Below are 26,185 nucleotides of genomic sequence, written 5' to 3' on the forward strand. Positions count from 1 at the left end.
TAATAACACTTTTCTCGACATTCTAAAAAGTATTGAATCAAAATTAGGTAAAAAAATTTAGGGGTCCATATTTTTTATACCCATGCAAAAAATCGGCTCAGTTTATGAAAAATGAAAAAAATTATGAAAATCAGTTGAAGTACAGACAAATATGAAAGTATATTTTGAAAGTACACATTGTAAGCTACTTATTTCGCTAATAATTTTTTTTCCAAACTTTATTTGAAGTTGATGAATTACCGAATGAAAAACTTGTAAAATTTTCCATTGGCAAGAAAATAATGCGCAAAAAAAAACAATTGCTGGTGAGAGACACCCAAGTTTGCATGGATCCGAAATAAGTACATGGATCATCGATACTATACTACTAGTATAATTTTTAGTGCCCAGCATGGCCGTAGCGCTAGTGGTTGTACACTAAACCATGGGGGGTCCATAATTGTACATTTTCCTCTACCAAATACCTACATTCAGATTCAACTTACACTTTGATATGGTACAATATGCCTTCACCGCTTAGGTGGTTATTCTAATAATGCCTCCTTACATCATGCTATTTATATTCCATGATGTAAAGATGCATGGTATGGTGGGAAATTATATAGGGTGTGTTAGAGGACTTACTTGAAGGTTACTGCACTATGCACCAAAGACCAAGAGTACATACAATCACTTACCCACAAAACAATTGTCGACGTCGACATTTACATTGACTACATTTTTTCCCAACATGATGATGGAAAAGCAGTGTTGCAAGAGTGGAGTAAGAGTAGGAGTAAGGAGTGCAAGGAGTGAGAATTTTTGAAAGGAGTAGGAGTGGAGTTGGAGTGTTGTCAAATCAAAACTCCTTACTCCTCTTTTTTCCCCTAATTTTGTGACTAATTACATCAAAATGTTGCTGTTACTCACATATTTTCAGTATTTTCAATTTTTTTTAGTTGTTTATTTTACTGTTTTTCTCATTAGTTATCATCAATGATACTATTTTATCAATTATTGATATACTTTTACCATCTTACACCTTTAATTGATGGATATAATCAATCACTCAATATCTGTAGAGTCAAAATTCCTGAAAAATAATGAAAAACAATGGGAGTAAGGAGTGGAGTAGGAGTGGAGTGAGAGTGTTGACATTTCCTTTGGAGTGAGTAAGGAGTGAGAGTAGTGCTGAAACCACCACTCTTGCAACACTGTGGAAAAGTGACCAATAAGTTATTTAATAGGAATTTTCTGTCCGTAAAGAAGCCAGGTTAATGAGAATTTTCGAAATTTTCTCATTATTTCTGATACCTCGACATGTTGATGTAAAATTTGATGCTTGAAATTTACATCCACAACTATGTCGACCAATTTTTCAGAATTAAAATTTCTGTTTCAGTGTTTAAAAGCTCAGTAAACATTTGAAAAGATGATCTTTGTGTGAAGGGAGAAAAATTTTTTAATGGCCTTGATAAAATTATTCACTTTTCCATAGTTTGGAGTTGTCGATGTTATGCCGATGTGAAAGTCAATCGTCAACAAATACTTAGACACTAACATCAACCAAATTTTCAAAGATTTCTCAAATTTGAAAAATTAAGTTGATATTGCGGATGTATTTGTCAATGTCGAATTTCACATCAGTGTAGTACTCTTAGATAACCTATTGCACCTTTCAGTAAAAAGAGTTTAATGTTCAACTATACTGAATATGGACTTTCTGTCTGTACTTCTCAGAGGTGGCCTCTGCGTTGATGTTGCTTTCGCTTTCAGCATGAGCAATGGCCACCTAAGTGTGTAAGAGAAAATGATTTTTGGAAAAAAATTTCAATTTTGAAACTAAAATTCAACAATTTTGCGTAGCTGGAGGTCGACGTAAGTGCAGTCCTCCATAACTTGCAACGTGCAACTTGCAACTCGCAATTTCTTATTTTTGATAAGAAGTTGCTCGGTTATTGGCTGAAGTTGCACAACCAAAATTAAAATCTTTTGTTTTTGGTTGCAGGTTGCACGTTGCATGTTACAATACATTGCAAGGTATATAGGACAGCACTAAATTTCCATGCCAATGTCGATCCATCCACATCCATCACATTTGGACTCCACATGTCGAAGTAAATTTTGACCCTGTGTCGAGCCAATTGTCGACATAAATGCTGATCAACATTAGTCGACAATTACATCAACAATTGGCTCGACAGAGTCAAAATTCACATCGACATGTGGCATCCAAAAGTGACGGATGTGGATGGATCAACATTCACATCAAAATTAGCATGGTCATTGTTGTACGGGTGATTCCAGCTATTCACTGGGGCAGGAGTCTCATCAACAATGGAAGTTAGGTGTAATTCTATTTATCGGCATGTGACAGGGATTTATTTCAAGTCGCATCGTTCCTTTATTTTCACCCAATGTAGATTTGGGATTAATGAGTTTTATTAATCATTCTAAGTCGGATTTACCCAAAGAGATGAATCAGATGATCTGATGTTTGGTAACCTTTTTTGGCCAATTTGGGATGTGCCCAGGCATCTACAAATTGAAGCGCATGTTTATCCGTCCTTGTATAAGTAACACAGCCATCAACAGCCACTATTGTTGGAGTAGGCTAAGGATAGAGAGGTGGTGAGACGGTCAGCAGTTAGGTAAATAAAGACTTACATGCTGATGCCTCCACTAAATTAATTATAGCCTAATCTAGGTTAATTGATGAAGTCATTTTATTGAAGGTAGAAGACAATGATCTGATACTTACAAATGTTTTAATCCCATTTGCATATTTGATTATGGCAAAAATATAGTTGAATAAGATATCAATGTCAGTTAATTGCCAATTGCCATGATCAGCAGAGGTTTGTACCTTCTTTGGTACCTACCTTTTTTATTAAAATGAATCACATTTGTTACATACTATTTATGTACATCTAATATATTATGTATACGATGAATGTTGTTGAAACTTTAATAAAATAAACCTTGTACACAGTAGGTAATTGTTATATGTTCATTTGCTATATGTATTCTGTGTACATTAGACTGGATGGAGTACTCGAATCTTATGCCTACATCAGAAAATTGCACCTCAGTTCGATTTTTCGACAAAATATTGTCACAAATAAACATAAACTGAATTAAAATTCCGTAAAATTTGTCAAAAATTACTAGTAAAGTATGTAAAAACACAAATTTTTGGAAATCTATCGTAATATCGAATTTTTTGTTCATGCTACAAATACCTACCTAGATACTTTCATTGACCACGTTAAATTATCACTTCAAGCTTTAAATATAGAAATGATCCAACAGCCAATCATAATAACCTATCTTTATAAATTTAACGGCGATAAAAAAGTAATTAAGGAAGCTGTAATGTTTAGTAAAAGCTCGATTTAAGCATTAAGTGATTACTATAGTTTAATTTTTAAATTCATCCATCATTTTATCTTCTTACAGATGAATAGATAAACCCAACCGTGTTTACAAAATTTGTTTCATTTTAGACGATCAACGTTCACAACCCAATGTCTTCAAAGATTACAACTCGCACTATAATTACAAAATACACGATTCGTTGAAATACTCGTACGATTGAGTATTCCGACTCCGAACAAGTAAGACAAGAACACACATAAAGTGTGAAAAGATTCGAATCGTAGTCGAGTAAATGTTCCGAAATAGTAACGGTTCGTTTTGTTTTTCTAAAAATTTAAAAGATAATTGATTATTTTCAGTTTGAACGTTGCTTATTATCTTAAACGATTTTTAGTTAAAGATGTTTCATTTAAAATAAAAAATTCCGATAAAAATTACACATCCATTTAGGTTTTTGGTCATTTTTCATCTTTGATGAAGAATCGTTAAAATAAGAGCTGGAACACGAATATATTTATTTTCAATACTTCGATGTGGAAATGTACTCGTATTCAAGCAACCGATGTCGTGCCAAACGTTCAAATACATGGAAGATTTTACACTCTCATGCGCCTGAAAAAACACCAAACTAGCAACCAAATTCACACCAAAGCTACCTACAGCATAATACAGGAAACCATCATCACACCTTAACTATATCGCCCATAAAAATATAAACCAGAAAAACCATGCTCTGGGAAAGGAACCCATCAGCTGTAAAAAATAAACTGTCGATTAATTTAATCAAAAATTATGACAATGAATTAATTAACAGCTCGATCAACTCGCAGTTCTTGTTTACAAATTGAAATCCCATGATATGTTATGCGAGTGTAAAATGACGATGAGAGTGAGATTGAACCGAACTGATTGAACTATGAGATGAACTTTTATTCATAATTTAATGACAATCTAAATTTTATTAAATCTCATTAAATTTCCGTTGCGTAATTAATTCTCCAAGCTAGCGATTATTAATGATCGGTCATAAAATGATGAAACGAGTTTTCCTCTTACACATTCGCGTGTATATGTAGTTATCGGTTATAGTTTTTATTGTTTGAGGGAATTTTTATTTTTATTTTCTAAAGGTAGTTAACTAGATGGCCACATGCTGATAGGTCAGGTTAAATTATCATTTTGGTGGACAATTTAAATACGAGTAGACCCTAACCCTAAAGAATTTCGAGACGTTAATTTTAACCGATATAGTTGGCTAATTTTCGATCGTCTAAAATGATTCTATAAAATTTAATAAATTAAATATTAAAATGTCAGTAAATACGAATACGAATTTTTTTTCGGAGTTTTGGTGTTTAATTTATGCGTTGTGATCGCGTTAAATTGATAAGAAAGTGTTGAGTTTTATCTGCGGATTGACAGTAGTGATTCGAATGCTGAATTTTATGAGATTATATTGATTCTCTGGACTCTGGATCAAATTTTTTGAATAGGTAGGTATAGGTAATTATAGGTCTTGGTGTTTGATTGGTTCTAATTTTTGGTGGATCGGGGATTTGGAGATTTGGAGAATAAATACGAGAATGCTTTTGAAAATACATTCACGCTAGGTTCGAATTTTGGCGGGAATGGGAAACAGCGTAAAAATTCTCAACTTTTCATTTTTAGCTTATTCTTTGTATTTTTTTGATTTCCGAGGAAATTTCATCAATTGGTTAATTTTGATCACGTAGATATTTGGTCCAACAAAAAAATATGCCATCTTCACTTTGGAACTAAATTTTGAGCTGTCGATTACTTCATTTTTCATTTTTTGACGAATTTTTGAAACTCGTGGAAAAAGCACATTCGTTTAGCTACAAACTCGTATTTTTACAAAACAATAAGAGGTGAATATTGGTATAAAAATCTGAAAAATGGTCCACAGGTATTTTCTGAAAAAATAGATTCACTTCACTGAATTGACTGCAAGTTGATCTGACGAAGCTCCCAGCAAAAGCAAAGTATATAGGTTACCTCCCTGGAGCAATTTATAGTAATAGGTAAGTATTCTGGAGAAAGTCAATTTTTGCTAGAGGCACTATACCTAAATTGGCTCAAATATGGAAGCAATTGGTTTTGAAGAGAAGAACTCTGATATCTATACACAGAGCACTTCTTGTAAAAAATATATGTATATGCACCTACCTACAAGAAATTTCGTGTCATTTTTCAGAAGTTGGTCAAAAATTTAAAAAATCATCTTCCACTGCTCAAAATTTGGCTTTAACTTCGCGAATTTTTCGGTCACGCAGTCACCCATTTCCTCCATTTTTCTCTCACCAAAATATAAGGACATAGGCAAGTTTCTAGAAAAATTCCAACTGCCCAAACCAAAAAAATTGAGGGTCCTACAAAGTTTTGAATTTTCTTTAATTGGTCAAAAGTGTCATATTGAAAAAATCGAATGATCGTGTTATTACTTATTACCTACTTTAGAAAACCTCATTTCTAGTTACATTTTTGAACTACAATCAATCACATATGTAAAGACTCAATACGTATAAGTGTATGGAAAATATGACGTATCATTAGATGAAGGGCTTCAAAAGTTATAGGTGACTTTAATTGTATTTTTCGAATTTTAGATCTACCAAATGAAAGAACCGAATGAGTTTATTTCAATTCATTGATTTTTTCAATATCTTCTTCGAGAGGGATACAATTTTTTTTTTAAAATTTGGACCAAAAATATAGTTTTTATCATTTATGTCAAAAACGGCTTCTATTAGCTCAATTATGTAAAAAAAATACTCGATTTTGAGATAAAAAAAATATCAACGTGAAAAGAGCTTAAAAATTGGTACAAAACATAAAGGTGAATAAGAATGCACAATTTGCACATATTTTTTAAAATGTAATTTATTTCAGTTCATAATCAATGACGTGTAAAAGCCATGATTCTCAAGTTCAAAAAAGGTTGAAAAAAAAAATACAAAAAAATTGCTCATACGTAGCATTTTTGCTGGGAACATTCACCTTCGTGCCAAATATGAAATAAGTCCACGAAAATATCAACTCAGTTCGCAGTTTACTAACGAAATTTATGAAGAGAAGGAGGAGGTGCAGGATTGCTTGACGATTTTCATGCATTTGCAATTTTTTAAAGAAATAATCAAAAGTTAAAAACTTGTAGGTATCTCAAAACTGGCCAAACTTAAAGAGAGTCTTTTTGCAGGGTTGGTGATTTAAAATTGGTGAGTTGTTACCTGATTAAAATTTGAAAAATTCAAAACTAAATTTTCAAGCTGAAAGTTGAACTTTTTGTGATAAAAATAAAATTTAAAGATACAAAAATTTGTAAAAAAATTGCAGCAAAAACAGTTTTTATCACATTTCCATCTAGTAGGAATTTTAATAAAAATTCAAAACAGTTTCATAGGTAGGTAGGTATCAAAGTACTGCAATGTGGCTAACATTATTTTAAAGTTACGAATTTTGGGCTACCCCCCCCGCTCTCATTGTTCAATTTTATCAGAAAATAGGTCAATTTTTCAAGGATTAAAAAAGAAAACGAACAATAACAATTATGGAGAAGTAGAAGAAGCCAACAAAAATTTCGAAAAAATTCTAAAGTGTCAATAAAAGCTACTCTAACAACTCAGCTATTGCCTCTGATCCTGTTTTTTTGATTTTCCATTTTTTTTCCTTCAAAAATAATCGCTGGAGAAAATTTTGGATTTGAATCGGTTCAAAAAAGTTAAAGATATCTATGTGCCTTTATAAATTTTGAATTTAATTTTCACCTTTTATTTTAGCATTTAGACCTTTAGTACCTAACTTACCTACCTATAGCGTTTTTTTTTCAAACTGGAGAATTCTAAAATCCCGTGGAGGTTTTAAATCGGCTTGAAACCAACATTGATCGATTCGGGAGGTCAAAAATAAGGTACGAACCAAATTTCAGCCTTTTTTGTCAATTTGATCAAACTTTGAGTTTTTCGTGAGAAATGGGCCAAAGAATTTTTAAAAATCACCAAAAATCGAAAAAATGAATTTCAGCACTTGAAATTTTTGCTGGTGATGTATTTTTGGGTGCTTTTTCGATTCCTTTCTGTCCACTTCAAAAATAGTCTTGCGGATTGAGATACTTACTTTCCATTGTAAGGAATACCTAATTTATTTATTTGAAAAATGAAGGTTCAAAAAGACATCAAAAGGTCAATGATATAAATCTAAAATGAATCTCTTTGGCCAAAAATTATCATTTTGAAATATATGATAATGATTTTATGACACTAATCAAGGGCTGTCGAGAGCCGATGTGGGCCCGGGGCAAATATCATGTCGGGTCCAATTTCTACAACAGAAGCTATATAGCCTATATTGGGGTTTTGAGACGAAGGGGAGGAGATGGTGGTGTCGACTGATTGTGAGAGAAAAATATCGATTTTGCTAATTGATATACTTACAAGGGAACCTCTCGAGGTGTCACACTCAGATTTGAACGGGACCGCGATTTTTGGAAAGAGCATAGTCTAAAACCCACAAAACCAAATTTTCAGCTGCCCGAGTTCATTTTTCGATTTTTGGCGAATTTTTGAAAATTCATGTCCGTACTTACCCCCCCCCCCCTATCCAAATTTCACAATTTCCAGCCATTCTGGAGCCTCCAGCGCGATTTTTCAATTTCTCCAGAATTTTGAATTTGCTCCAGAAGGCGTGAATATGAAGTTTGACAGCTAAAAATCGAGTTGTATGTTACACTCGACCTGTTTAACGAGTTTATCCACATTTGAGCCAATTTTGAGAGTCACCTCAAGAATGGTTTTTTGAGGTGTCACTCTTGCTCCAAACGGCTGGAAATGTTAGAATTTGCGCTCCGGGGGTTAGTTCTTGAAGAAATACAGCGATTCGCACAAATTTCAAAAATTTTCTCACAAACAATTATCTTTTGATTTTTTAGATTTTTTTTTGAAAAAAGCTGGTCAAAAAACCACTCTTGAGGTGTCACTCTCAAAATCGGCTCAAATGTAGATAAACTTGTTAAACAGGTCGAGTATAATACACAACTCAATTTTTAGCTACCCAACTGCGTATTCACGCCTTCTGGAGCAAATTCAAAATTCTAGAGAAATTGATAAATCGCGCTGGAGGCTCCAGAATGGTTGGAAATTGTGAAATTTGGATTTGGGGGGTTAGTTACGGTCAAAATACAGCGATTCGCGCAAATTTCAAAAATTTTTTCACAAACGGTGAAGTACCTATCTTTTGATTTTTTTGAATTTTGGAAAAAGCTGGTCAAAAAACCACTCTTGAGGTGTCACTCTCAAAATCGGCTCAAATGTTGATAAACTCGTTAAACAGGTCGAGTGTAATATATTACTAGATTTTTAGCTGCCCAACTTCATATTCACGTCTTCTGGAACAAATTCAAAATTCTGGAGAAATTGAAAAATCGCGCTGGAGGCTCCAGAATGGCTGAAAATTGTAAAATTTGGATTTGGGTAATTATTATTAGTTTTGGGATTTATTTTGACCATTTTACTGATCAAGTACGTTCTTTTTAAAAAAAAGCATAAATTGCCAAAAACAGTCAATTTTGAATTTTCAAAAATTCGCCAAAAAGTCGAAAATGAACTTAGGCAGCTGAAAATTTGGTTTTGGGTGTTTTAAACTGTGATCTTTCCAAAAATTGCGGGCCCGTTCAAATCGGAGTGTGACACCTCAAGAGGTTCCCTTTTTAGGCAACTATATGTAGTATTGATATGACTTATGAAAATTTTTATTTTTTTCTTTGGATTTTTGGAGGCCTTAAATTAAATGTGAAATTTGTTTATTCTAAAATGAGAAGTAAAATGGCCCGAGCGAAGCAAGAGCCTTTGAAAATTTTCATTTCGGAGATGCCTAAAAACAAAATTTTCTGGTGCGAGGAGCTTATTTCTTGGTTTATTTAAATTTTAGAATTTGAATGATGTTTTTTTGAAGGAAGTCGATTTTGAAAAAGAAAACAGAACCGATCCAAGCGAGGGTGAAATATCGTGAAAATTTGTGTTTCAAGATGCATAAAAACTATGTTAGAGTTTACCTTTTGGCTTTAAAACTTGATTCATTTTTTTTTTTTTTTTTTAGAAATTTCCATTTTGATCTTGAAAAAGAAAACAAGCCCGAGTGAAGTGAGGTCAAAAGCTTTTGAAAATTTGTGTTTTGAGAAGTAAAAAAATAATGTTTTCCTTTCATATCAGGCCCATATTTTTCCGGACCCTTCAGAAAGCGCTGACCCGAAGCGAACTGTCCCATTTGCCCCCCTTTCAATGGCCCTGCACTGATCTTCGTTGTATAAACCGATCACCGGAGTTATGATGCTTTCGCTCACTTTTGCAACAAATATGCGTAAGTAATAAGGTAAACAACAGGTAAGCACTGAGCACTTAAAATGACCACCACATGATAATTGTTATCACGTTTGGAAGGCGGTAGTGCGTTAAAAACGTAATGTATATTCCTACAGTATCAAATGGTCATAAGATGTAGGTATCAGTTTTCATATAAATTACTTAGACTTACCTGGCTCTATGCAGCTACCTATGCCTTCTGTACGTAGTTACGTTTGCAATTGTACTCGTATTTATCCACGGTGTCGCCGCAATGTCCCAATTATTAACCTTGGTGTGATATAAAATATAAAAATCATTGCGGTATTACATCGCTTTGGGTACGCTGAGGTTAATTCCGATTGCTTGAAGGTCGTTATTTTGTATCGTCACGTAATACTATTAGAATCCATCTCGTCTCGACGAAAAATTACTTCGCTCATAAAGATTAAACCTAAAGAATCGTCCAACGATCACAGAATTTTGAAAAACTAGTCGCGTATTGTCATTTGTCCTGTCGGAGTGTCGGCTGTCGCCAGAGAGCTACTTCAACGTATTTAAACCATTTAATGTTTCATTGCATAATTCTCGGCTCGATTATTACTCATTTGAACAAAACTACTTTCCTTATCTTATTCTACGGTTAATCATCGAAAACCCCCAACCTTTTTCTATAAAGGTATGGGGCTATTAGAAACGAATCAATCACCAATTATAAAACATGATTAATTATACCTGCTAGAGAATATAGCCGCATCCGTCCGAACCCATTTCAAACGATTACACTTACATATTTTTCAGTAAAAATGATTAATGATCCGGTCGTCTTCATTTTTCATCGTTTATCTAAATTTTTTTCAACCTGTTACGCAATTAAGGTACCTACCTTTGAGTATAATTTACCTAGTCTGAAATTTGAGCTTTATCGTACGGATTCCATATTGCTGTTTTTTTAGTGACTAGAATTCGCTGCGGAACCAGGTCAGAAAGGTCATTGATTTAGATGGCTAACGGAGGAACGTTGTGTATGGCTTGAAGCTATGTACCTAATTCGTGATTTGTAGACGAGTTTTTGAAGTATAATGTGTAAATAAGACTTCACATGGGTATATCAAAATACGTATATTTAAATACCTATACGAATACTCGAGTGATATTTACAGTAATATTGCAACTTAAGATAACATCTATCGATAGGGGGTGTTCTGTTTTGGGTACATCTATCTGTAGACGTAGCTTTCGATGCCTCCTCGTCCGAATCCTATACAAAATAAATCACAGTTTACTTAAGGATAAGATAATTTGGCGAATATGGCATTAGATAGGTAGTATTTCAATATGGGTATTCTGTACATAAATATTGTATGTAAGTACCCACCTTTTGGTCCAAATAACGCCGAGTAACAAGGTTTATTGCAATAAGGTCTTCCATCATGTTCCGAATGTCCTCCAGGTATCAAAGTCTTATTACATTTTTCACATTTCAAACAAGACGCGTGCCAATCTTTACCCAACGATGTTTTTCTTTCGGCTGAAATCAAAGATGATATTATATTATTAGGCTTAATATTACGAGTATTTACAGCATGTTCCATTCCTTTGATGATAATTAGAAACTTGACACGATGTTTATATGCTTTATCTATCACAAAAGGAATTTCCATTATTCTAAGACACAATAAGAAGCAAGATTGGATACCAAATACTCGAGTAAACGTATTAAATTTCTAGTATCTTATCAACCGAGATATTCTCTTTATCGAATATGATTATACTAATTGATTATCTAATCTTCAAAGTCGACTTAGCAAGCCTATAGGTAATCAAATTAGAATGTCAACCAACAAATTTGGGCCTAATATAGATAGTTTGGATGGCATTTTGATGAGTAGGTATAAAGCCCGAACTTCGTAGTTTTCTCTAAACAAATTCCTAACTGTGGGAACGTTTTTGCGAAGGAGCTGAAATCTTTTAGTTTGGTACCTACTTTTTGATCGATATAGCCTACGAGTACCTAGTAATTTGTACCTAGGTATTCGAAAAACGACCATTTTTCTTACAACAGTTTCCCATAAGGACCAGGAGGGGGAGGGGGTAATTTTTGAGAATTTGATATTTTCTACCTTCATGTAACAGGTACCTACCTACCTATTTAGAGTATTTTGGTCCAAGCCTCACATTTTCAAACTAGCTACTGGAAGCTGTTCCTTATTCTTATGGTCTAAAACTCTATAAGATAACATTTTTGTAACACCATCTCACCCAAAACCCCCACCCCCTACCCTCCCAATGTCATTTTTAAAAAAATCTTTCTTTGGCAATTTCTAACTGAATTTTTTCAAACTTGCAGGGATGCTTGACACTACCAAGTGTTTTGTATGGAACTTTTTTCCAACCAAATAGATTTTGGTCGAACATTTTTTTTGTATCATAAAATATGCCTATATAACTACTCTATTAACCCGAATTTGTACTACATTTCATCAGTTTTACAGTTTATCCTCTGTTTTATAATTTTTTATTTAAAAAATGGATTTGTGCAAATTTAAGGACCCCTCTTTCGGGCAAGCCATCGGGTCGAAATTCATTTAGAAAATTTTAAAGGTAGGAATTCATTATTTGGATTTTGACGAATTTTTAAAAATTCAAAATAATGTAGTTCCTTTCTCATTTAGAAAAAAAAAAAATGATAAAATTGGCATAAATGGATGAAATTTGATGTGTGGCCTATTTTTGACATCCGAGTCGATTAGTAACGTTTTCAAACTGTTTTAAAGCCTCCAACGGATTTTTGGATTCTCTATGTACAGTTCTTGAAAAAAAAGCTGGAAGAATAGGATGAAAATGGAATTCAGTCTCTTAAACTCGGATTTACTATATCTTTGCAATCATTTCAATCGATTTAGACCCATATTTGAAAAATCTTTTCGTGCGGTTCAAATTGAAAATTTTGTTCATCGATTATTTTCAAAAAAAATATAGGTATATAAAAATAAAAAATTTTGGATTTCAAGCCCCACAAAAAGATTTTGAACATGTGTGCTCAAATTGATCGAAAGAGTCACAAAGGTGATAAACCCAAGCTTATAGGTGCTGAATTTCAATTTCATGCTACTTACCCACATCATTTCCTCGATAGGTAACTGGAGAATCCAAAAATCCACTGGAAGATCCAGAACGATTTGAAACCACCTCCAATCGACTCGTCGAGAGGTCAAAAATAGAATACAGACCAAATTTTAGTCTTCATCATGTCAATTTTATTAAATTTTGATCCTTTTTATGAGAAATGAGCCACGTTTAAATTTCTAAAAATTCGTCAAAAATCAAAAAATTAATTGAAATTTTTGCTGGGTGTGTATTTTGCAGTTACCTATAAGTATATCGATTTTCCTTTGTCTGATTCGAAAAGCTTTGTGCTGGTAAAATTAACTAACATCCTGGCAAAATTGACGAAAGAAATGCTTAAAAAGGAAGAAAAATGCTAAAACGTTGATGGGTTATAAAAACAGAATGTTTTATTTAGTTTTCGTTTTATTTTTAGATTTTTTAGATTTTTATTTTTGTTTTTTATTTTTTTAGTTTTCAGTTTTGTTGTAATTGTTGTTGTTTTGTATTTTCAGTTTTTGTTTCGTTTTTTATTTTTCAAATTTTTAATTTCTCAGATTTTGTTTTTGTTTCTGTTTTCTGTTTTTCATTTTTAGTTTTAGATTTTTTAGATTTTTGTCTTTTTTTTCGGTTTTCAAGTTAAAATATATTTTTTGGTGAATTTTTAAAAATCAAATTTTGGGCAAAAATGAGAAAAAAAATCAATATTTTACCAAATTGAGCTATAAAGCCTAAATTTTGGACATATCCTATTTTCGACGTGCCAAATCGATTGGAAACGATTTCAAACCGTTTTGAGCAGTTCTGGAGCCTCCAGCACATTTTTGAAACTTGAAATTTCCACAAAATTTCATCCAAAGTAGTTAGAAAGCCAAAATTCATTCTGTAAACTAATTTCAATACGCTAGGGAGTCGACTGCAAGTAGATATCAAGTCGTTTTGGAACCTCCAGCGACTTTTTGAAAACTACCGGAGCCTCTTGCAGATTTTTCAATGCTCGAAATGTCCATAAAATTTTACCACACAGGCACACCCCATTTTTGACATTATTCTGAGATGGATTACAGGCAATTTCACTCCGTTTTGGAGTCTCCAGCAGATGTTTAGAAACGTCTGTTTTTCAAAAAATACCACAAAATCTATCAAAATCAACTTTCGGCTTTCCAACTCCATTTGATGAAATTTTGTAGAAATCGCAAGTTTCAAAAATTTACTGGAGGCTCCAGTAATTTCAAAAAATTCGCCTGCAGTCGACTCCCTAGCGTATTGAAATTAGTTTTCAGAAACAGAATGAATTTTGGCTTTCCAACTGCTTTTGATGAAATTTCTGTGGAAATTTCAAGTTTCAAAAATGTGCTGGAGACTCCAGAACTGCACAAAACGATTTGAAATCGTTTCCAATCGATTTGGCTGGTGGAAAATCAGATATGTCCCAAATTTAAGCTTTATAGCTCAATTTGGTAAGATTTTGGTTTTTTTTCTCTTTTTTGGCCTATATTTTGATTAAGTATTAAAAATTCACCGAAAATCGAAAAATATATTTTAACTGAACTGGTGATGCTTACCTATAGGAAACTTGACGTAGAATACCTTTAGTTCAATCACTTTTTTCCCTCAGATCCTTCATTTCGGCGATATAACCGAAAAACAATTGACAAAGGTTAATGACCTCTTGCGGGGTACGTTTGCATACTTACTCTCTTCAAAAACGAAATAAATTTTCATTTTACTTTCAAAAATGAAGTTTTTAGTTCAAAACAGACGATTGCATTTTCGCTTCTAAAAATAAAGGTCATAAACTTTAAAAAAATACGTGCCCTCTGGAAATTTCCCTAGTGCCCTCTCCCCTGGTCAGTAATACTGATTGAAAAAAATACATTCATACATTCAAAAAAAAATAAATTGAGAGTAAAATACCACCTCCAAAAACGTATGAAAATACTTGAGATTGTCAACGATGACTGTATTTACATATTTTTTGTTCATTTTGGTTTTCAGTTTTTTTTTAAATTTTTGTCTTCGGGTTTTTTAGTTCTTAGTTTTTGTTTTAGTTAAGTACCTTTTTCGATATCTTTTGTTTTCAGTTTTCATTCGTTCTAAAAAGGTTTAGTTTAGTGTTTATACTTTTTTTTTTCGTTTAAGTTTTTTCAGTTTTTACAACACTGTAAAATATTGCACAGGTTGTTCTGAATTTCAACAAATTTATAGTATCTGATGTTTTGAAAATAAAAAATAAAAGAATTTTGCAAAAATTGAGTAAATTTGCAAATTTAAAGATGCCTGTGTTGTAGAAAAGGCACGTCAATGGAAGAAAGTAAAAAAAAAAAGTTACTTAAAGATAACTTGAAACTTTCGAATTTACAAAAAATCAACTTGATTGCATGAAAGTTTTCAAAAATTATGAAAATTATCAACGAAATTATTAAAATAGATAGGTACTGAAAAAAATTCAAAAAAATTTACAAAAAAAAATGACAAAAGTTGCTATAAAATACAAAACAAAAAAGAACATAATATATTGAAAATTAGCGAAATTGAAGCAAAAATCATGAATACCATGAAAAAAGGTCACTGAAAAGAAAATTGTACGAAATTGTCCAAAATTGAATAAATGATTGGAAAAAATTTCGAAAAAAAAACGAAAAAAACTGTGAAATAAAAATCTTGAAACTTTTTTAAAAAACTACAAAGTTACACTGAGCATTTGAAAAAAAAAATACTAAAATTTTCGAAGTCATCTTCCCCATTGCTGGCAACGTGTCATTAATTGTGATGTAAAAATCCGACTATGTATAACGTTACACCCCCATGGCGAGTTTTAATTACAAGACAAATGCAGCGATGAGCGAATACTTATTGATTAAAGGGAGAAAAAAAGTTATCGCAGTTGATGACGAATTTTCTATTCATATTCTGATATGTGGATCAGTTCACGCAAACGTGGACATTTTCCAGCCAAATGCCATCGAATGAAAACAATCAAAAGAGTAAAATCATCGAATTAATATCTCCCTGTTTTTTTTTTTCGTCGCATCAAAATACACACGAATCGTACCCATATTCCATTCTTACTCGTATATTATCGACGTTAAAAAAAAACACGTCTCACCAAGCAGCAATAATTATGCGACGTTTGCGAGTTTTGAAAAATACATTCACCAAAAATATTACGATATAGGATTATTTCTCCAGTCTACATACGCGACTACAGCAATCGTCGATGGTAGACTAGTACATATAATTTAGGTATATAAAATCACCATCTATCCATTCATTCATTCATTCATCGAGAACGAGAGACAAAATCTACTTCGATTTTTATTTATTTCGATGGCTCTCGTATTATGTCATTTTAGAAATAATTAACTAGAAAAAACCCTCGACCCTATTTCGAGCCTGGTTTATTTATTTTTTTTTCAATACTCCTCATTCGAGAATGATTTATTCTATTCACGCATTGTTCAAGATTCACGTATCGTATAATTTTAATAATCATCTCCTCATCCGTCAACCCTGTTTTGCTTTCTTTTGTCCTGACGACGATGAAACCCTGTAATTTAGATGCTGGTTCATCTTTCTCGGGTAGATTTTTTTTTTAATCGTGAAGGTATACGAGTACCTATCTCCCCATCAACCACTACCGGGTTATTTGCTTTTTGAAATTATTATTGACGTTGCATTCAGAAGTTATTTTTGCGTTAATTTGCCGAAACAAGTGGATATTTTCTACTTCCTCGTCGTCTACCTCACATCGTGTATTATTGGTACCTTGATATATACTTTTGAATGGGAATGGCGCTGTTTTTGTTTGTTGTATTTTTTGAAGAATGAGTATTTTAAATGTGGGTGCAAGGAGCTTTGCGAATAACAGCTAGGGTTTCGGTGTAGACTGCAGACTACACGGTGTACCTACTTTATTATGCCATTGTGAATGGGATTAACGGTATTGAAAACCATAACATTCGAGATTGGAAATATTTTTCGTTTCGTGGGGGTGGATTTTTACTCGTTTTAAGAGAAGATCGACGTGTTTGCGAATTTCGGTGATTAAATCGGAACAAGTGGTTGGGTTCGAGATGCCTTACAAGTGTGATAATGACCTTCAAGTGCTTATTTCCTATGGCGTGATTCATTTTTTTATAAGAGTTACGTGTTGTCGAATTAGATACACAAAGGTGTGTATTCGTCAAATTATCGACTCGATTAGCAACATCCTCAATTTATTCGAGTTGAAAGGTACCTAGGAAAAATGTACAACTTTTTTTTTATTTTTTGTCATATCCAACAGAAATTTTGCATTTTTCAATATTCTGGTGTCCAAATCCCCCCTCTGATATTTCTACAGACTCCATTTTTGTTTTGGGAGTAAGTAGTTTATTTTTTACTCGTTCTTTTCCCCTCGTCTCTTCTCTGTTTGCAGCTAATGTCTGAATTCCGTACAGATAATTTCATTTATCGTTCAACCCATGATCTATTTTTATGATTTAAAGAAATGATGTAATTTTATTCGTCGTACTTGCATGAATATTCGTATCTGCTGACCGAAGCAGTGGCAAAATTTTCATTTCCTCGAAATCAGCACAGTTTCGATGCCTCGTCATGTTTGTTGTGTTTTTATCATACCTTATCAAATTATCTGGAAGCGCGAAATTGACAAAATGACGATAAGTAATTCGATTGACAGCTCTCTGATAACTATTTGCAGAGCTGATGAGATTTCATCGTTTATCGAAAGAAGTTGAGAGTTGATAAAATGGACCTGGAAGTTGGTGGCCTATTTTTTAAGATAGGAAATGGATGAGTGAATAATTCAGGGTGGAATTTGTAAAATTAAATTGTTGGGTGGCTGAAGTCTTTGAGTAGGTACGTAGGTGGTTTTTGAAAATTCCATCAAATTTTACATCTTGATGGATGGTTTACCCCCTCCTTACTTCCTATGTAGGTAGGTAACCCATTGGCCAAGACTGGATTTCGTAGGTATACTTATGTACTTGACATATCGTCTATTGTTAAACTGCCAGGGCAATAATTTTGCGAAATTTATTTTCGCATTTTTAAAAAACCCAAACAAATATATGGAGACGTTATACCTAGTTAGTGTTAATTTGCATAAATTTTCGAAGAATTATAACAACATTGTGACCTTGAAAATAGGAGCTCGGTACTCGAACGTGTGTAGGAAGACTGACTGACTTGACCGCAACATACAGTCGTAAAAAATACCTTTACCTACCTACATATTAGGTAAATATCTCGAACGCTGAATTTTGCATGTAATTTCTCAACAATCGTGAACAATGTTGTACTTCGCGGTGTTATTCTTCTTGGTACTTGAAGAACAATGTTTTGGACTTTGGAGTTGGAGAAACAATGTTTAAGCGGGAATATTTCATTCGAGGAGCAAAAATTACTTTACAGAAGGAGGCGAAAAAAGTTAAGAAACGAAATTTTAAGCTCGTGAAGTACCTACAGGAACTACAAATAAAAAGGAGTCAAGAGACTGCCTCAAATTTAAAATCATGTTTTTGATTTTGATGGGGTCAAATGGGGGAGTTGAAAATTTGGAAAGAATTCCAATTTTTTATTCTGTATACCTAATTGTTTTGAATGGAGCACTAGATTCGCTCAAAGTTGAAATGATACGATTTTGCATTTAACTTCGAATTAATCGTTCCTACTTATTGTTAGTCATGTTTTCAGGGCTAAAATGAATGAAACCTTCGCATGTAAAATACTTACGAATTTATAATTTATCCAAATCCACCCGAACCTTCCAAAAAAAATCAAAGTGCGTAAGCACTTCGTAAGAGACATTTTCTCAGTAAGCAAAATGAAAAAAAAAATCCAAAAATGGAAAAAGTCGTTCAAAAATCAAAATCTTGATGGAAATAGTACATAGAAACTAGAATTTTTCACATTTTCTCGGAAAAATTGAAGCCATTGAAAAATTATACTGGACAAGTTTGCACTTAATTTGGGAAACACTATTTTAAAAAATTCCAAGAAACAGAAAAATTGTTCAAAAATCGAAATGTTGATGGAAGTAGGTAGAATCTAGAACCATCCATTTTCACTCACTATAAGGAAAAAAAATTCACCAGAATCAAGTTTTTTTGTTTTTTTTTTCATCATTCTGTTGGAGAAAACTGGTTGAAAGTTTATTTTTAAAAAGTCAGAAAATTTTGGGAACATGACTTTGAAAGTTCCAAAAAAAAGGAAAATTGTTCGAAATTCAAAATGTTAAGTATTAGAAGTAGGTACATATAAACTATAGGATCATCCAGTGTTTTTTTGTAGGGAGGGGGGACGCGGGGGAACTATCCTCCCAAAGGAAAGTTCGGAAATATCAAAAAACTCTCAAAAAAACTAAAAAAATGAAAGAATTTGAAAAAAATGAAAAAAATAAATTTTGGTAACTTTTTAAAAAAATTTTTGAATTTTTTTTTGGGTCAAAATTATCTAAATACAAAATCTATATCTACATAGGTTACCACATTGATTTATGGAGAATTATTACTTGAGGAGTAAAAAAATTAAAACAAAGGTTACTTTTTTATATTTTCCAAAAATATTTTTTTAAACAATAAAAAAATAATTTAGGCACTTCGATTTTTCTCTCAAAACACAGGGGCAGGGGGTAGGGGAATGAAAATCAGTGTCTTGAATCTTCAATTTAGCCCCCCCCCCCAGGAAGGAAATACAAAAAAAGGCCTGGGATCAACCATTTTTGTTTGGAAAAAACGAAAGTCACCTGAATTGAATTTTTATGTTTTTTTTTTACAATTTTTTCGGAAGAAACTAGTTCAAAATTAGGTAGTCTAAAAAAAGTCAGAAAATGTTGGTTGGGAACATGATTTTAAAAATTCCAAAAAAGAGGAAAATCCTTTGAAAATTAAAACGTTGATGAAGATGGTGAACTAAATCATCCAAGTTTGTTCGAAAAAAATTAAAGCCACAAAGATACGTAGATCAATTTTCTAATTATATTACCTGTTATGGTTGTTTTTTTTGTTTTTTTTTTGGAAACTGATTGAAGATTGACCTTTACCCAAGTTGCAGGTAATGTGGGGAAACACGATTTTAAAAAGTCCCCCCTCCCAAAAAAATCATTCAAAAATCAAAACGTCGATAGAACTGGAAACTGGAATCATTCATCTTTGCTTAAAAAAATGAAATCCTTTACATTGATCAATTTTTTGTCTGGATTTTTTTACGATTTTTTAGAAAACTGGCTGGAAATTGATCCTGAACAAATTCGCAAGTTACAAGGGGAATATGCTGGCTTCAAAAAAATCCCCAAAAATGAAAAAAAGTGTTCAAAAATCAAAATTTTGATGAAAAGGGAAACCACAATCGTCCACCTTGGCTTGGTAAAAAATAAAGCTACTTAGATCAATTGTTCAGATGTTTTACCTCTTTTTTTTTTTTGAGAAACTGGTTGAAAAATCGGCCTTTACATATTCCAGACAGGTAATTTGTGCACATGACTTTAACCCCCCCCCCCGTCCACAAAGAAAAAAATCATTCAAACGTCAACATTTTATCGAACTGGAAACTAGAGACATTCATCTTTGCTTGTAAAAAATAAGCCATCCGCATAAATTTTTCAATTTTAAGTGAATTTTTGACAAAAAAATTGCTGCAAAGTGGTCAAAACAAATTGTAGGCAGAGTATATGACGCTATCTTTATCTAATAATTAAAAACAACACCTTCACAAGAGAATCTTTTGGAAAAGCACTCTCTGAGTTGAATGAAACCAAGCTACATCGAAAAGGCATGTTCTAGAACCTTCAAACCAAAATTTTAGGTCCTAAAATTCATTTTTGGATTGTTGAAAAAAAAATCAAAAAAGAGCTGTAGGTACGTTTCACGGTTTTAAGGATGATTTTTAAAATTTTTCATTAATCTCTTCTAGCGAAGTGAACTAGCTAATCAAATCATCCCTTCGATTCAACACTACATAATTAACAATGTGCCAGTTTTGAGCCATTCTGGAGCTTCCAGCGAATTTTTATTTTTATCCAAAAAATTCTAGGTTAAATTGTAATTGCAGTTTTTGAATTATTATGTGTAATTGTGTAGACACAACAGAAGACCTCTTGCTGAAAAAAACTCACCGCAGATACCGTCTTTGAAAATTTGTCCTCCCCCCTCCCCCACTTTCACAAGACATGTAGAGAAGCATTCGGGTACAAATATTCGGAGAAACGTCAGTCGACATTTTGGAGTTCGGGGAAATGTTTCTTCAGATAATTGAATTGGAGGGGGGGGGGGTTAACGTTCGAGCGAGCAAATTAATTGGAAATTTCGGTGTTCGGGTAAATAATGAACATCAATTCAGAGCTTCCGATTCGGGAAATTGTACTGTAATCGTTCAAAAAGTACCACTGACCAAAGTTCTAAGTTCTAAGATTTTTTTCGACTTTTCAGAGTGATTTGAAGCTTTTGGAAAAAATTGAAAACTCGGTAGAGGCTGCAGAATGGTCCAAAACTTGTAGTTTTCAATGTGTGGGAATTGAATAATTGAAAGAAATTATTCACATTGGTTCATCATTCAACTCAAAAATATATATATCGGTATCTCGTGAAAAATTTTAAAATTGCTCTAATTGGATGAGGTACTTGCAAGATATAGAAATATTGAAAAATTTGTTTTAAAATTGGAAAAATTATCGTTTCACTACCGACAACTCTAATTTTTCTATCCTCCGGACATTTGCGGTCTCATTATTTCGCGCCAACCTAGCTAAAGACAGTCATCGGGTCATCAACTTAACAGCCTTTTTAACTGCAGCAAGTAGCAAGCTGCGAACTGGGAAGTTCAATAAGTTCAATTATACGCCAACTAACGAGTAGTACTCGTCGTCGTCGTACTCGTATGCGAAGTAGAGACTATATAATCATGCATGGAAGCGAATTCGAATAAACCGATGAATTTACGACTTGGTCTCCATAGTCTGGTATACGTATAGAAATGCGTGAAATAAGTCTGCCATGTATAGCGTAAAACTGCATACTTTATACGAGCAGGGTATTACAGGTCACCATGCTCTTCTAATAGTATATTGTATAAGTATCGTCCATCCAGATACTTTTTTATAAGTTGAACACGAAAAAGTAATTAGAATAAAGAAGCAATGGTCATGAATTCGGTTACATACCGAACCAACACACAATACTATACACGATGAACAACTCCCGCATATTCGAATACTTTTTATAACGGTTTTAATAGTCAAGTTTTTAACCTCGAAAAAAAAATGCTCAGCTGGTAGGCTATACAAGAGAGACAGAGTGAGTGAGAGAGAGAAATTAACACCTATAAAAACGCTCAGCGCCACATGTGACTCGTTTCTATCGCTTACCTATTTAGAAAAAATTCAATTCCTTATCAATCAATAATTCTAAGGTCAATTAGCCGACTACCATTACAGGGAGTTTTTAATGATTAAACGTGCGAAAAATACCTACACAGTTATTAAAATTTTCCACATCGTGTCACAAAGTATCCCGCCAAAGAAAAATGTTATCAGTTAACAAGGAGTTCGCGTGTCGCGAATGCAACAATGTGTATAATAAGAAAAATTAAAACGCACGAATTAATAAAATTATACAATTATAAACTTACCAAAATACACGGGTTTTTCGCATTTCGGGCAATTTGGCATTTTTTATGAGATTATAAAAAATTATATTATTTCGAAAAAAAAGCAGCAAACCAAAGACGCGCAACAGCCAGTTTTTTTTTAAACTCTCATACGCGAGCTATAAACGTTTAGCCTAATTTAGGCCTCTACGGTACGCAACCGGCATACAAGTGGTAACCTTAACTGGTACATAAGTGAAGAATATACTTATAAGAATGTTTTAAAACCTAAACAGCCACTTCTACTTTCATATTATTGATAGTAGGGTTTTGCGGCGGTAACTCGACGACCATATTCCGGATGGATGGCGGATGATGGACTTGTATTGTGTGTAGAAAGTCTATCTTAATAATGCTTGCGAATTAATTACCTTATTCTTGTTTAATTCAACCAATGCTTACCTATATATCCAAATCAGGGATGAAAAGTGTTTCGGAGTCGATATGGTTTTTCATTCTGGCGATTCTGGTGTGTTTTGTGATGAGTAAAAAGTTCCTGTTTCGGTCTCTTGAGTGATAAATGATGATCTTGAACTTGACTTTGGACTGGTCGGTCTTTGATGGTTTAATGGTAATTTTGATTTGGTTTCGAAATTTTCTTTATTTTAAATCTGAAAAAAATCGATTGGATTTTTCTTTCGTTGCCAGTTTTATACATGAACCATTTACATATTATGCATTTTGCTTCAGAATAGGTATACATATTTAAATGTGATACTCATGACTCAATTTTAATGTTTACTGAATTCATTGTGACAGGCAGATCCCATGAGAACCCAAATGAACCCAGAAAAAAATTATTTTGCCTTTTGTCTCATAATTTATTTCAGACCTTTCATATCCATGACCTTTCAGACAGAATTGTGACCTGGGGTAAATTGCCTCCTGCCCCCTTGTTTCTTTCACGTCTCTTCAGCCATGGAGGTGCTTTGGTGAATTATTTCCCTGTTTTTTTTTTTTTTTTTTGATCATCGTTACTCAAAAGTTATCTTTTTTGCCCCAAAAGCCATCGAAAATCACTTTTCTACGATAATGTTCTTTGGCTTGGTGAACTCTAAGTTGATTTTGAGAAACAAAAATAAATAGGCAAGTATCGGGAAAGAAATATTCTCAAAATAGATGATAGGTACTTATATTCTACTCACTTGAATGGGTAGCTGATTCCCTGAAGTGGCGTGACGAATCGATATATATTGGTCAGAGAAAAAGTGGGGGATGGAGGGGGGAGGAACTTGAATAATTTTATCAACTGATTTACTGAAATCTTCCGATTTTTTTTGGTCAAAAGCATTTGATGATCCATCAGAAACAAACAGATATTATTTTTTGTAAATATAGTCAAGGCACATCGTAAGGGCAATTTTTTTAAATTCATAATTTATTGACGAAATGTCGATTGTTAATGCTTGGAAAAAATATCGATGCTTTGGAATCGAAAAAATCGAATTTGAAAGCATTAATAGCATGTAATATCGAGGAGAAATGATCGATGTTCAATTCAAATATCGATATAAATTCATATTTAACTATTTATGTATTTATTTTTTTTTTGAAAAGTACATACTTATCAAAATTTTTGTTTGGAGAGTAGAGAAAATATCGATACATATTTTGGTTTGATACATCGTTATTATAGGTAAGGTGCACTGGGGGAAGTTGGAATTTGGGGTAAGTTAGAAAACTTGCTCTAGTGCCTAGAGGTTTAGGGGAGAGCTGCCTAAGATGGCATAGTGTCTAAGATGGCATAGTGACGATTACTCGAAAACGGCACATTGAAAAAAAAATTTTTTCGCTTAGAATGTTGTCAACACTGTAAACACCGAATCCCGGTATATGACATTTGTTCAATGCAGAAAGTTTAAAAAAAAAAATGACAAAACAATTTTTTGCCAGTTGAAAGTTTTACATTACTGCTACTTTAGAAGGAGTTATTGGTATGAAAAATATTTTGTGGCAAAAAAGTGGATGCGAATACGAAAAGTATAAGAAAAAAGGCTTGTAATGAGCTAATAGTTATAATAATTGCATCACCTTATATGCTTCTAATATCACTCTGAAATTATCAATGTGTTTGCCCAAGATGGCATAGCATTTTTTGCCCAAGATGGCATATACCAATAACATTGTATTTTTATAAAAAATGTTCAAATGAGTTTTTCTTCATTTTTGAAATATTTTTATTGGTATTTCAGCTTTTGTACTTGAATTACGTGATAAAAGCCACTTTTAATCGAGTTTTTCTTCATTTTTGAAATATTTTCATAGGTATTTCAGCTTTTACAATAAAAACTGCTTTCCTTTGAGTTTTTCTCCATTTTTGAATTATTCTCATAATATGGTCATATGCATTTCAGCTTTTGTACTTGAATTTCGTAATAAAAACAGCTTTTAATCGACTTTTTCTTCTTTTTTGAAAAAATTTCATAGGTATGCCATCTTATCCATACCCGTGTCCAAGATGGCATATTTGGAACTTTTTTTTAAAATGCAAATTACAGGTACTAAAAATGAGTAAAATTTAAAAACCAGGGGAGGAATTTGTAGCCAAATGTTCAAAGTTTCAGATAGTGTATTCATTTTTTCGGATAATTCATTATAGCGCCCTCCAGATCGCAAAATGTGCGAAGTATGCCATCTTAGGCAGCTCTCCCCTATATCTGGCGAAGTGCCACTAAAGGTGACTTGAGGGTACTACCCCTACTTCATCACGGCATAAAAATTTTCGCGATTCAGTTTCATTTTAGATGTCTTTGGTTCAATTGTATTTTGTTGCTGTTTTGAACTTGTTTTGAATTTGTTCTAAAATACAGACTTTCTATTTCATAGTTTTTCGCATATAGCGGACGAACCGTGCGTCCTAGTGAAAAGCTGATGAGAGTAATCTCAAAGAGAATTAAATTCTCTACAATTTTGTTTTTGTGCAATTTTTCTAGGACGCTCCGTTTGTGATCTACGCCTCTGCGAAGTTTAGCCTGTTCTGACTTCCCCCAATTGGGGGAAGTCAGAACAGTTTATATTTTATTGCACTGAGCAAAAGCTACTGTGTCAATCGCGCTCAAATTTTCACCATAGGTTAAGAACCCTTATGGGAACCTACGTAATAAATTTGATTCATATTGGTTCATTAGAAGGGGAGTAACAGCTGGTCAAAGTTGAAATTGCGAAAAATCATTCTGACTTGCCCCAGTGCACCTTATTGAAAAAATCTATGGACACCTCTTACACCCCTGTCGATACAGGAAAAAAGTATTGATAGGTACCTACTTCAGAACAGAAAACATCAAATTTAAAGTCATTAATACCGGATCATATCGAGGGAAAAGTATTGATACTCAGGTATAAATATCAATACCCACATATCGATATTTCAATTTTTCTGAAAAATATCAATAATTCAACTTTTCTGAAAAATATCGATATTTCAACTTTTCTGAAAAATATCGAATTTTAATTTTTCTAAAAAAATACATACTTATTGATATTTTGATTTTATCTAAAAGATATTTCGATTTTTCTAAAAATGTTGATATCTCAATTTTTCTTAAAATATCAATATTTTAATTCTTCTTAAAATATTGATATTTTAATTCTTCTTACAATATCAATATTTCAACTTTTCTTAAATATCGATATTTCAATTTTTCTAAAAATGTCGATATCTCAATTTTTCTTAAATTATCAATATTTCAATTTTTATTAAAATATTGATATTTCAATTT

At 32.8% G+C, this 26,185-nt stretch overlaps 1 protein-coding gene across 1 annotated transcript; it reads right to left on the bottom strand.

The window, feature by feature from the left end:
* Positions 1-10,817: 10,817 nt before the first annotated feature.
* LOC135847801 (cysteine-rich protein 1-like) lies at positions 10,818-22,678 on the bottom strand. The gene is made up of 3 exons (XM_065367519.1): positions 22,449-22,678; positions 11,089-11,241; positions 10,818-10,971 (listed from the first exon to the last, which is right to left on the bottom strand). Exons 1-3 carry the CDS (start codon positions 22,486-22,488, stop codon positions 10,931-10,933), a joined length of 234 nt encoding a protein of 77 aa, XP_065223591.1. The 5' UTR covers positions 22,489-22,678; the 3' UTR covers positions 10,818-10,930.
* Positions 22,679-26,185: the final 3,507 nt, after the last annotated feature.

This window comes from Planococcus citri, chromosome 5 (genome assembly GCF_950023065.1).
Source record: "Planococcus citri chromosome 5, ihPlaCitr1.1, whole genome shotgun sequence".
In the NCBI taxonomy this organism is placed as follows: domain Eukaryota; kingdom Metazoa; phylum Arthropoda; class Insecta; order Hemiptera; family Pseudococcidae; genus Planococcus; species Planococcus citri.

What these genes read in the sequence shown, in the direction of transcription:
- LOC135847801 (XM_065367519.1), bottom strand. Translation starts at nt 22,488, where the DNA reads ATGCCAAATTGCCCGAAATGCGAAAAACCCGTGTATTTTG. An exon ending in CGAAAAACCCGTGTATTTTG is followed by an intron (nt 11,242 to 22,448) that starts GTAAGTTTATAA and finishes CTTTGATTTCAG; the next exon opens with CCGAAAGAAAAACATCGTTG. An exon ending in GGCGTTATTTGGACCAAAAG is followed by an intron (nt 10,972 to 11,088) that starts GTGGGTACTTAC and finishes TATTTTGTATAG; the next exon opens with GATTCGGACGAGGAGGCATC.